Genomic DNA, 13,785 nt, shown 5'->3' with positions numbered 1-13,785 from the left:
GCTCGCACAGGTGGTTTGTGCGCTTTAGCTGACATTGCGAACGAGTTATATCAAATACGCAATAACCAAGAGTTATTTAACTTTCTAAATTGCGGTATATGGTTATATCGGATACTTAAAGAGAGTCGTCTTTGAAAATAACTCCACTTTGTTTGCTACTTCTGGAGCGCTTGTGCTACGAGATATTCATAATCAAATTCGACACTCGATGCGCTAATTTCGCGTCCAGAGCCGAGAGTCTCGACACACAGACAAGCCACCCACGGTACAGCAGCTGATTGCGAGATTTAAAAAGCGAAGCCACCCTCGTTTCTGCCAGCCGAGCAGAAGCGCAGCTGTTTTACGGCTCCGAAAGGCTTTTAGACTGGCGTGCTACAGCATCCAGCTACGTTACATAGGGGCGTCCATATCGAGACTGTCGCCTCCGACTGCGAAGTACCGAGTGCCGAATTTGATTATGAACATCACGAAACACAGGCGCTCTAGAGGTATCAAAGTCTTCCAATACGATTGTCTTCAAATACCCAACATAAACGTATGCGATAATCGCGAAATAAAAACGAAATGCTTTGTTAATTTAGCATTTATTGACTATTTGTGCGCGAAGATTGCGTCTTCTAAAGCGCACAAATTACCTGTGCTAGCAGAATTTGCGTCGATAGCATTGCGTTTTTGCTAACATTGTGGCTAGCTTAAACCTGAAGGCCCCATACACTGGCCAGCATCCATTATTACTGAAGACTTTAGCGGCGCATCAAGGGATTCTTGGCTTCGGCCCCCAAACCAGCCTAAATAAAGACATACACAGGACTTCTTTTCACGGCGAAGCTGTACATAGCTGCCCTCCGGCGGTGGTCTATGTCCGTCCGTCTACGCGTCGCGTCGACACGAACAAAATTTGCCTCCCCAGTTTCTCGCCAACGATCTGTAGCTGTTAATCTAATGTAGGTATCTTGGAATATAAATCATACTGAAATTTGCTGTCCAGACGACTATCATTACGCCGAGTTTCACTTGTCATAATTAGTTCACAGTGAAGTCGTAAACGTTGCAGAATTAGTCTCCTGTCAATACATGGCCGTCTACGGAGGGAGTATGGTTAGACAAAACGGCTGAAATTCTCGTTTTATCGAAACTATCCCAAAACAAATTATATGATAATTTCATGTACTTTTCGTAATTACGTAGTTCACAGTGAAGTTGTAAATATTGTAGAATTCCCGTCTGCCATGCGGCGGCACTTGCACACGTCACTACTTCATAAAAAAATAAATCACTCCACAGTCAAAAGATGTGTTCGTTGTCTGTGTCCTTCAATAAATAATAATAATAATAATATATACATAGATACGTCGATTGAGGTAAAACACACCACAGCTTCGCTGCTTGTCCTTTTTTACAGAGTGGAAGGGCCAATTATTTTTTTTTTTTAACCTTGGCCTGACGGAGCACTATTAGCCTCCCAGGCAAGTGTTCCAACCCTCTTACCGAGTCGCGGTAGCGGTCAGCGCCCTAGTGTCCAATGAGAGCGATTTGTATCACACACACACAAAAAAAGTGAAGCTAGCCGACCCCACCTTGACCGCCTAATGTCTCCTGTTTCGGCTTTGGCGTTTACTGTGTTTGTGCGCGCACGATTCCACAGAATGTTTGTCTGTTAGGGTAGATACGAATTTTCTGGAGATCTGGCGGGGCACATTGTGCGCAGAAGTGTGATATAGCTCTGCGCACGTGTAAAGGCGTGATTTGGCAGTAATGGAATTCAGTTGCAAGTGGAGCGCTCGTCCCGTGTACATTGTGTTCGGTGTCCATGCCTTCTTGCGCTGCGTTCACTTCAGTTAGCTGAACGACCCTCTACAGAGGTCTCCCGGTCTCTACAAGAACTCCCGCCGTGTACAGACGCTTGCAGTACATTTCGCAAGCCTGGAAAAAATATGGATACGATGACTGACTGCAACACAGCCGTATCACAATGGATGCGTTGAAGATTGAGCAGTTATCCGATGCTTCAAAGACAACGGCACAGAAGAAACTTGCTGTATCATTGAACCAAGCGGCAATATCAGTGCTCGCGCCTACGCCCTCCGTAGAAAACCGGAAAAGTTGGGAACAACAGTTCGATCAGTTTGACTTCACATGTCGTCAGAAACATTCCCGCACTCTTGCACTATAGAAAAGTTTTGAGATGTGTGTGAGAAAAGCAACTCTCGGCGTCATGTTTCAGTGTTTCTCCGCTGTTGCGTAATACACCACTCACGCTCTGCATCTGCGGGAACCGGCCTTCGTGACCGCAGTAGAAAATGGCTCTTGAAATGGCTTTAAACAGTCTTAGCTTGGTGCGACTTCGCGACTTACCGAATCTAAGCTCCTAAGCGAGGGAAAGCCAGAGTTTGAAGTCACGTGTAGTCATCCGACAAATACATGTCAGCGTGTCACCAGCTCCGACTCTAGAAAAACATGCTTCGCCCACAAGCTTTCCAACGAGGGCCAACACTCCAAGACATTCACGTGCTTGAAAACATTCAGGCTAGGATACAAGACGGCTAGCCTGTTATTCACAAGCTTGTACTATAGAAAATGTGCGGATATAGGAGTACTGCATCGTGGTAGACGCGCATCTATCTCATTTCATAACGGTGCAATTCAGTTTTCCTTCAGTTAAAAAAAAAAAATCAGGCTATAAGAGGCTAGATGTCTATACGGAACTAATCCAGCAAAGAAGAAAAGCCACTCTGCGACGGAGAGACCTCAAGCGGAGCGGCCACAGATGTGACGTCTAAGTCCTATACGACAGTGATCCGAACTTGGTTTCAAACATCGATGCCAAGAGCCGGAGCAGACCAGAAAGCCATTCATAGAAATGAGGCTCGACATATGTCAGACCGCCTAATGTCAGAGAGACACGCAATGCCATGTCTGTTCATGACGCTCCGGAACGCAGCACCATCTCGAAAAACACTCGCAGGTTGCGCATAAAATATGCAAGTAACCGCTACTGCAGACTGACAGACACGCACACAGGGTGTCAATACAACGCGCGGGTCAAATTTTAATTCAAGATAAATATAATGCGTATTATAGTTTAACTTTGTCAAACTGCATCGCAGGGCATGTAAGTTTTCTTGGCAGTTAAGCAAATGTGTCACTAGATCGAGACGCGTCACTAGGGAATAACAGCTAGCTACCTCTAAACCAAGAGCAGACACGTGGCAGAAGTTGGTGGGCCAGTGCTTGCAGCGTCACTTGCAGTCCCTCAACGAGCAAGACTGCGTAGCGAACGCAGCGGCAGTGGTTGTGGCGCTCAGCAACGGCATTCCTGGAGCTAACAGTGCCACTTTTTCTGTGGACATAGAAGACCTGTCTCACAGCATACGTCATGGCGAACTGTCTACGGCAGTGCGTGAACTGATGGATCAGAATGGCCTAGTCATCTTGCAAAATACACGCGGCATCCCTGTTTATGTATTCTTATTACTGTTAAATATATCTTTCATCCGCCGCTGTAGCTTTTATGGACTCCCTGTTCATACAGAAAAAAAGGAATCTGTATCGGGGCTAGCGTTGCTCCAGTCCTGTGCCAGATATTTTAAGCCAAGTTAGACAACACACTTCGAGGTTCTCTTCTCGACAAACGTGTGCGCTATTTTTTCAGATACGTTGACGATTTTTTCATTATTTTAAGTATTTCGCCGAATGACTCCCTGCCTGTGGTCGTAGACCAAGTTTTAGCGGCCTTTAAAGCCTGCTCGAGTGCTCTTTGCTTTACACATGAAGTGCCCAGTAACCACTCGATCATATTTTTAGAAGTTCAACTTTTCCTTACGATGGCCATGTGTGCTGGTGCTTTTCCCCCAGGAGTAAGGCATTGTTACCGTACTCGTCTGCTCACTCAATAGTCGTTGAGAGGGATTGCTATGAACTGTTTTCGTAATGCACTACTAAGAGTTGCCACCACTGCATAAAGTCACGTTTTGACAACCAATATGAGTGTTTGGAAGCCACCGGTTTTCCAATAACGCTTTTGAACGCAGTGGCAGAGACGTTGCTGTAAAAAGGCTAAGAGGCGAGATAAAATTAAGGCTGACCCCACAGGAGTTGAACGGGAAAGGTTTGAAGTTAGGCCCTATGAACAGAGGCTTTCCCGCAACGTCAAAGTTGCTGTGAGGCAGGCCGTTAACACCGTCTTTTCTGTCTTTTCTGCACCATGCAAACTTTCAAGCCTTTGCTCACGTGTAGAGCGTGGCAGTACTAGACGCTGTGTGTGTACGGCTCTGCATAAGAAAACGTCACGTTACGTGTGCGACACGTGTGGTGTACGAGATCCCGCTGAAATTTAAAAAGTTTACATCGGCCGAACAGGCCGGCGTATCATTGAGAGGCTGCGAGAACGCAACTCTTCGAAAACTTTCGACGAAGCAAACCTGCCTAACCATTGTCCGAAAAAAAATATAGAAAAGCGGGACGCAGCTGCATTCCCGTACGTTAAAATCCTCGGTAGAGGCAACGGCAAGGAGCAGCGTGAAATTCTCGAAGCGTATCACATCAGCACGCAAGGGGATAATTGCATAAGCGACTTCTACCTCATTGGTGCAGAAGGAACTAAGTTTCCTCTCACTGGTGCTAGCTACTTGGTATATCTCGCGATCAACGTTTTGCGTGTGGTTTGGCTCTTCAGCTGCGCATGCTCACCTGGTTTTTCAATAAAGCACAGTTGTTAAACAAGTCCAGTCGTGCGTGCCACGTCTCTCCTCTGTTCTTCGTCTTTTGACTGGTTTGTATCTCAAGAATACGTACCAACTGAACCAGGTCTCAACTCTTCTCAAAAACAAGGTTACACGTTTTCGTCAGGGTGCAGTGCGTTCAATACAAGTATCACTTTAACGGGCAAACGTTTTTCCAGCGGGTTTAGACATAACCGGGTACCAGCGAAACTTGATAACCTGTGTTAATGTATTCGCACCGAACCTACTGTTGATCACAATGGCGTCATGGCGTGTTTGTTCCGCACGTTGCGCGCCCTAACGGATCTAGTCTCCGAATACACGGGTGAACGAAGGTGCATTTTGGTTCTAGAGTGAGCATTTCGAAGGCCGATATCACCGACAGCTTGTAGGTTAAGAAATGGTTAAGAAAAAAAAAAAGTATTACTTTGCCATAGCTGACTGAATATGGCAGTAACATGGTCTCCTCTCCAGCACTATTCTGCACATTTAAGTGAAATGGAGCAACAGTGGATAAGAAGAGTGTTCAGTTTACCCTCAGCTCAATATCCGCGTTTTCCTTGCCGCTACTGGACAGAACCAGGAAAAAGCAAGTCATGTTCACAGCGTGTACACCGCGACTGTCAGAGGTTAACTAATCGCTGTCAAGTTTGCCATCGAAGTACCGCTCTGTGATATTGAGGCATGGCGCAGGCAGTTTGCTAGTGGAATCCTGCCAGTGAGAAACCGATATCGCGTGTCCCCTGCTACTCCGGGCCGAATGTCAAACGTCCACAAAGAGCAACGCGCATGGATGACTGCTTCTATTGGTATCGTGTACGTAGACTTGCATCCTGAAGCAGCACGACGAACAAGCCGTCACGTAGGGGCACAGGGTTGATGAAGAAGGCCGATGACGCGTCGTTACCGCGCGTCGAAATATCGGCGCAGATTTGGGTGTGCTTTGGAAAAAATGTACGCTAGCCCGTTTGTTCGTGGCGGTGTGCGCGCATCGGTAAATCATAACACCGTTTATGAGTAGCTCATCGTTGTATGCTTGAAGAACTCCCGGCGGCTCTTGATTTACTGGTCGAGTGACGACACTGCACGAGCCACCGATGAAGGACTACCGTGCGTAGATCATACCGGGCACCAGCCTATGCATTCGTCGTAGCAGAAGAGACGGATTCCATACGAGTGTCATTCGCGACCGGTCAATGCTCACCCATAAAGGTCCTACCACAATGGTTCCGTATTTGGCAGGGCTTTAACCTGTATTCAAAATCCTTTAACGCGATGGCACGCGGAGATACATAAGTGCAATGAAACCAATTTCGAAGCCGCACGTCACAGTGTCGAACGTGACACGCACTGTGTTCAGGAAGCAAAATGGGTCGTTCAGCACACAAATTCCGACTGCGCGATGCAGAAGAGTAAGAGTTCAATGCTACGATGTTGCAGTGTGTTTCAATATGTGTTTCTATGTGTGTTTTTATAGTCAACACACACAAAATAAGTGGCTCAAGCCATGTAATCAATGAAGTGTAAGTCGCAGTGGATTCCGAGCAGATCTGCGAGAGAGAAGCGCAGAGAAGGGTAGGTTGGTGCGAAATTGGTCGCCGAAGATAGGCTTGCTCTGTGCACGACCGGCTGTTAATATATGTATGCCCGTTCGCAGAAGCAGCGCTTTAAAGTGGAAGGAAGGTAGGCGCGAATGAGCGCGCCGCAGTCTGCTACTTAGCCGTACGCTTGCTTGTCACCAGTAAAAGACTATTTCGGCGGCAGGACACAAGTTTGAAGCGCTTCGTAAACAAATTTCATTTGCACATGATTACAACCGGTAATTTATCGCCGCACTACGAGCAACGTCATGAATAAAACAAGTGCATCCTGTATGACCGTAATCGATGTGTCAATCCGGCTGTTACTCAAGGTATTTGGGAGAAGGTGAGCACTTCGCTTTATCAAGAACACTTTAGTATCCAAAGGCTATGCGTTCGCAAGGGCGAGAAGTTGAAGCAGCGCCATAATTATGCGTACTTCTCTAAAACTCCGTTTTCTTCATGCATTTATTTTTATCTTTTCAATGCAATCGTATAACGAAGATGTTCCGTCCACTCAACGAAAGTGCATAATCGTTACTTGCTGTCGCAGAACTCGTTTGCTTATTAGGTTTCCTCAGCTTTCTGCGCCTCCAATTGTCACGTGCTGGCGTTCTGGTTATCTCAATCGGCACACCGCTATCGAAGTGCTGCGGTGGCCCTCAATTTGAATTCGGTACAAGGATTAATTTTTTTCAAATACGAAGCCAGATTTTCAAGAAATCCGCGTTGCTCCGCTTTTCTGCATTCTGCCGCGATCAAACGTAATTTAGATTTTCTTCTAAAACGATTTCCACTTTGGAAAAGCGAAACTATTTTTGTTCGGGCATGCAACTTCTTTCGCGCTATTGTGTTGATTCCAGCAGGACGCGGCGTTCTGAAAGCGCGGTGTGTAAGAGATGTATACTGTTTGCATTGTGCTCGGTAAACAGCAGAACCTAGAGTACGACGGCTGACTTTACGGCGCCGCCAGTAAATTGCGCGGAGCAAAAGTTGACCGTCACGTGAAAGTTATCAAAAACACACACTATTTGAACGTTACGCCAAATTACCGGTGCTCTTTACCGTTTCTCTGTGCTTCATTCCTGCTTATGAAGCGGATTTTTACGACGTGAACTACAGTGTAGTAGCTCTTACGTCAAAGACAAAACTAGCAGCGAATCCTTACCAGTATATATATTCGCCGATATCTTGAACTGGTGATCCTACACGAGAACAGCGATGCACACGGGTTAGTCCAGAATGCTCCTATGCACGGAAACCACATCACACAAAGAGCAATTGAACACACCAATACTCAGTCTTTCTAGCTATTCGGACTACCATTCAGTAACCCTAGCGAAATTACCACCTGGTACTAAACTTGCCTTGCGAGAAAACTCACGCCCAACAATTTTGCGTAAATCTTTGGATATGCTGAGCGTGAAGCAGCGCCGTAGCATGTTCGTGACGTCACGCTATTCCCTTAAAAGGGGCGAACAGGTGAGAACTAGCTGAACACGCCGCTAAAACGAATAAAAATCGACGCTGGTTAATTGTGATAAACTTTGACCCGGTCGATGCCCAAAATGGGCGACATTGGCGCGAGTCAGTGATGTAAAGGCAAAAATGAAATGCATGTTGGCTTTTTGGCGTGATGCGCTGCAAATGGATGGATCGACGGATGGATGTTATGAGCGGCCCCTTTGGAACGGGGCGGTGGGTTGCGCCACCAAGCTCTTGCTATTATACTGCCTAATGTCCTACATAGGTTAAAGAAGAAAAAAAAACGAACTCCTACAACCAAATTTTCTGACCCACTATTGTGAACTTCGCTTTTGTACGTCTCCGTTTTTTGTCCTTTCCCTACTTTTCTTCTACCAAGCTTCCAATCGGCTGTTTATCGGCAAAAACGACGATAAACAGCGCCCCCTACGGAGCAGCGTTCACTGGTTTCGAGCAGAACAAAAAGAGGACGTCTACTGCTGAAAGCGCACGAGCACAATGGAGCCACCGCTTTCGCTTTTGCTGCGTTATGAATTTCGGCAGGCGCCGAATACTTCTTGAGGCCTTGTACTATTCAAAAAGGCAAAAAAGCTCTGCAACACCAAGTACGGTTACGACGTGCAAGCACGATGAACCAGCAAGAGATTGAAGGGTTCGTTTCGGAGCGCTGTAACTTGCGAGTGCTGCCAATGACATACGGTGTTGAGAACTACGGAAAATCTATAAGGCATGTTCGCGCGATTAGCGACAATGAACGCATGAACCCCTTGCTTGTGATCTGCAATACACGACGTCAAGAATTAAAGGCCGACCGATGACGGATGGCCGCATTCGGGATGCCTTCGGTGTCTTGCCCGTTGCAACACAATAAATCGCACAAATACGTTTTGAGGGTGCACGGCAGTTGCGTGTAAACTTCATCATTTGCTTTTAAAATTCTTAAAATTATGTCGGTGCACGGCGGCAGTACGCAATTTCGCTCGCGGACAGCTAGTTTCGCCATGGCACGCAATTAAATCGATCTTTCGTTTTGCCTTATGTTTACTGCGCCCTGAAAGTGGGTTGGTTTAAATGTTCTCTGGCTTTGGGGAGGCCTTTTTACACAACGCTTTATTACACACTTCTAAAGCGAGCAGCTCCCGCGAGTATTGCTGGGGGCAGCGGCGCACGAAACCTGAAGATTTCTCCGCGAGCGTCGACAGTGGCTGCGCGCTACATTCCCCACAGCTCGTCCGATGCTCGCGTACGTATCGGCGCCTGCCAGAGCAAGCGGATGCCGCATCGGGAGTGACCTTTTTCATGACAATTCACCACGCAGCTATTACGGTGGCGATGACACAGGGGGACCGCGGCGCTGCTCGCCGGATCCGCCCGAGCAAAGAGCGCCCGCTTTCAACGACCAGAGCGGCAGCGCACAAGGTTGTGTGCACGTTTCAAGCGCTTGAGTACGACAGACTACGCACGTAACTGATGACAACGCACAAAACGAGCGAGACTCGCGTTACTATATGGGGCGGTGTCTTATCTGTACTGCCCAGCCAACTTTTGTTCGCGGCTAGGTTGCGCCATAGTGCGTTCAAAATTCCTGCCCGTCAACTCCATGGGCCCCTAGCCGGAACCCCGCTCACTTGACATAAAGTCACGAAAACGCAAGACAAGCAAACGCACTACTGAAGTTAATACACTGCTTGCTGTTTCAGGCCGCAATGACCACACGTTTGACGACACCCAATTTTCAAAGGTGCTAAACTGCTTACTACTTACTGGTGAAGAATAAACATGGGTGGGTGGTGTGTGTGTGTATTGGACTCTTCACCCCCCCCCCCCCCCCAGGAGCAGAGTGGGAGAGATCCACTCTGATTTGTAACTACCACAAACAGTAAAGGGCTGTACGCGACCCATACAACTTGATGCCGTTTCCAGCACCAACGGATAGTAACGGCCAATAAGCTCTGAATAAAGTCATCCAAAGGTCATATTTGCAAAAATGTGCGCCAATATTATCAACACAATGTGCAATATATTTAAGTGAAAGCTTTGCTGTTGCTTAGGATACAGAAGACCAGTGGCTGCATCATGAGGTTTTATTAATGCACTATCTTAATTGGAGAGCTTGCTGTTAACAAATGATGAAATGGCACTTCTGGTCCTACTGGCCAGCTGTCACTAATGTAAAGTAAGTATTGAGCCCCCGAGGAACTGTATATGTGTGATCACCATGAAGATCGCTGCAGACTGCAAAATCGTGCTGCATGAACGTTACGCCATGTTTTCTCTACGACAAAAGCACATGATCACCCGCATCCTTTGTACACTAAGTATAGATCCATAGTATAAATTACATGCTGCACTGTACTTGCTGAAGAAACTACAATTGTTCATGTTTACGTTGAAGGGATCTCTTGTTGAATTTTGTTCCTTGTTCGTGCGTGTCAACATAAGTGGCCATTGCATGTGTGTGGTGTGGGGACAAGGCTTATAGTTCATGCAACAAAACACAAGTTCTGCACAATGCAACTTGTAGAAGGATGAAAAAGCAGCAGTGAAAAGCACACATGTTTACACGGTAATATACAACAGGCTAACAAATTTGCCGAGTCCTAAAGCAAGCTAAAGGCTCTAGACATATGCAGGTCAAGAAACACCGCATGTGCATGCAGTTTTAAAGGGGCACTAGAAAAAAAAAAGTTTCTCCTGTATTAGCAAATTACCCTTTCATAATACCAAAAACACCACTCTTACCACGAGAAGTTGCTTGGTAAGCCAGAAAAGGCACAATGAGGAAAGACTGATGGCGGCAATGCTTTGAAATGACAGATTTTGACGTCATCTGCTAGGATCTGGTTAATTATTTATTGCTAAAATTGGACTACAGTGTGTTCTTATGTAACTAAGGGCTGAACATGGCATGCTTCAGGAAATTTTACTCATCAACGCAGTCCAATTATGAAAAATACTTTGATATCCGTGACATCACACTTCACATCGGTGTTGGGGTTTCGGCATGGAAATTAAAAAAAATGGAATGTAGTTTATCAGACTATTATGTTGGGAGAGTTGGTGCACAGCTAATCTCGACATAACGACGTAACTCGACGAATTTTACTGCGCCGGACACAAGAAACCGACCAAATAATCCTTTGTAATTCCATTAAACCAAGTTTCGTTTATTGGGAATCCACTGTACAAAAAAAAATGACACTGACTTTCATTTTCTCCTCTAATAATCAACCTATTGCATGTAGCAATTGTTTTCAAAGAACACGTTATCAGTCTAACAGAAACAGTTGCATTGAATTAAAGGATAATTGAATTAAAGTTGAATTAAAGTTGAACTGAATTAAAGGATAAAATCACAAGTGGCCCAAACATGCCTACAGCATTTTCGTCGTGTGTATAAGGTGCGAATTACATGTACAGTCCAGTCAAAGAGAAGTCTTCTCACTAGTGCAGGCGTAATGCTTGAGTAGAAGAGTGAGTGAGGAGTGCAGTCACTTTTCAGCACTGCAGCCCCACGACTGCCAAGAGCCTCGCCAAAAGGCCCAGTGAAAATTTATGCTTGCAACTAGGACGCTGTTCCTAGCAGTGAAGCCTGTGCACAGACACTGATATCAGTGTCTGTGCTATACTTTAATGCCCAATTAACTGCACAAGTAATAATTTGGGCACACATGTCTTTTCCAGCTTAGCAGATAATTACGAAAGAGTGCATGAGAGTGGCTTGTTGGGCTAGTTGGTACATGGTTATGCTAGGAGAATGCCAGCAAACTTTAGAGTAGGAAAAAATCGAGAGGCAGACATAGACAAAGAGACAGGAAGGTGGCTGGACTAAATAACTGAATAAAGTTCAGTTGTTAGTCCAGCCACCTTCCTGTCTCTTTGTCTATGTCTGCCTCTCGATTTTTTCCTACTCTAAAGTTTGCTGGCATTCTCCTAGCATTACGAAAGAGTGCTTAAGTGTTTGTTACTACTAAACTGCAGCCACGATAATAAATGCGGTTGGCGTCTTGATGTGCGACTCGCACACTTGCTATAGTTAATGGTAAAAGTCAAGGGTTTTGCACCACAATCTTGCTAGGAAGAAAAATCTAATACAGTAACAATTACACATCTAGCTTCAAGACCCAATAAGATTTGGGAAAATATTTTAACAAAACAATACTCCAAGATATCTTGTCACAAAATCTTTGACAAGCAGTTTTAGAATAATAAAGTTTTTGTGTAATTAACCACTATATTTAGAACATTTTTCACGAAGTTAATTGCTTTTCTTGAAAACAAACACCTATTGGGTTTATTGGTGTTTGTGCAGCTTAAACCATGTTAAATAAATAACAACCAACCCATGCCATGAGGCAGTCCACAGGGCAAGTATAATACTGAGCAAGAGCCATGGCTGTCTTCAGAGGTCCACTCAGGGACTCATTAAGTACTCGCATGCAAAACAAGTTCCACTAGGGCTGCAACAAATAAAACCAGCAGTTACATTTGTGCCTTCAAGATTATATACAAGTGCTTAATTATTTACAAGCAACTCACAGTCCACTGTCAAACTAGAAATGTGCATTACACAACCAAGTGTCACGACCCCAAGTTCAATGACAAGCCATGGGTTCAACTGATCTACCACCCATCCTAATTCTTGCTTTCAATTCCATCTGGATCAATTTGATGAACACAACCTCGCATGGATTAAGGGCTACAGTATTTATTGTCAGACCATCCATCCGCTCACTGTAACTCTCCGCTAGATAAACTACATTACGCTGGTTCCTAGGTACAGTTCCTTTTCTCCTTTTGACTGGACATCATATTAGGCATCCATTTCACATAACACATCATATGCCTCATACCAACTATTTCCTTTTGACTAGTGAAAGGCAGCTGCAGAAACCTGAAAACATACTGCCAAACGCTTAGCAGAAGTATTTTTGTCTCGGACTTCTGTAAAGACGCTTGTGCACCCTACAAAGTGCACTGCATCAAGCTGCATGTTAGCCTCTGTCCCTGCCTTGTTTGACGTGAGTGCACAAATGAGAATCGCATGAAAACACACATAGCAAGTGACGCATATGTTGCTGAAGGCTTAACATTAAAACCCTGGAAGTTTGCATTACTAAAAGAGATAGAATATGAGCATGGTGAAACTGAAATCACGTAACAGGTGGCAGCACACGCATTGCTTTTCCATCTGTGCAGCTAGTACTGATGCCCTACAAGCTGAAGTTCAATAAAAGCAGATACAACTGAGGATAATATGTATAACGGTACTCTACTGCAGAGTATCAGTCCAATGCATAAAGCAAGACAAAATTAGCTAAGTGTGAGCCGCTTTGGCAAGCCAACATCTAGTTAGATCTTGAAAACCAAAATACATGTTTATTCTTATGTGCCAACAAGTGGCCCTGGAAGCTGCTGCAAGACCCGGCGTACTATGTGCAAGTCATAGTTGATGTTATGCTCACTTCTATTACACAATGACATCAGCCTAAAAAAAAGTGGCCTTTTAATGGTGAGCTAAAGTTGAGCTTAGGCATGTCTTGGTTCAGGCGAACTGTAGATATCACCTAGCCACAAGTTTTTAGCAGTGCTCCAGTGCTGTTAATTTTAATGCATCACAAATGAATAACATGTAAGCAACGCTACTAGAGGTAGTTTATACGCAACTTGCAAGATGTTTAACCATTTAATGTCGGCACATATAAATACCAAGAAAAATACTTCATTTTCTATTTAAATGTGCAAGACACATTGAGAATATGCATAATCAATCAAAAATATTTTCTGCAGAAGCTCATTCAATAGGGGGAAAACACCAAGAAGAAAACGTGAAGTGGGCTTCACCCCAAGCCATGCATGGCTTTGTTTGGAATTTGTAGACAGCTGTCGTCATGTCAACCATAGGTGTACATTTCATTTGCCTTATATGGCGTTTGTGACACCACTGTAACCAGAGATCTTACATCAGTGTCTCCTCTGACCAGTGTGTTCAAAAGAAA

At 45.1% G+C, this 13,785-nt stretch overlaps 1 protein-coding gene across 4 annotated transcripts in view; it reads right to left on the bottom strand.

Annotated features, from left to right (window-relative positions):
- LOC135906635 (RNA-binding protein 12) overlaps window positions 1–13,785 on the bottom strand; it is a 62,425-nt gene that overhangs the window by 17,007 nt on the left and 31,633 nt on the right. The window contains exon 4 of one of the 4 annotated variants that reach the window (XM_065438126.2): window positions 7,470–7,506. The exons of the other annotated variants lie outside the window; for them this stretch is intronic. Coding sequence (XP_065294198.2) covers window positions 7,470–7,506 — 37 coding nt within the window. The remainder of the gene's footprint in view (window positions 1–7,469; window positions 7,507–13,785) is intronic. 4 annotated transcript variants of the gene reach the window in all.

Source organism: Dermacentor albipictus, chromosome 1 (assembly GCF_038994185.2).
Source record: "Dermacentor albipictus isolate Rhodes 1998 colony chromosome 1, USDA_Dalb.pri_finalv2, whole genome shotgun sequence".
NCBI lineage: Eukaryota > Metazoa > Arthropoda > Arachnida > Ixodida > Ixodidae > Dermacentor > Dermacentor albipictus.
This window is presented reverse-complemented; position numbering and strand designations above follow the sequence as displayed.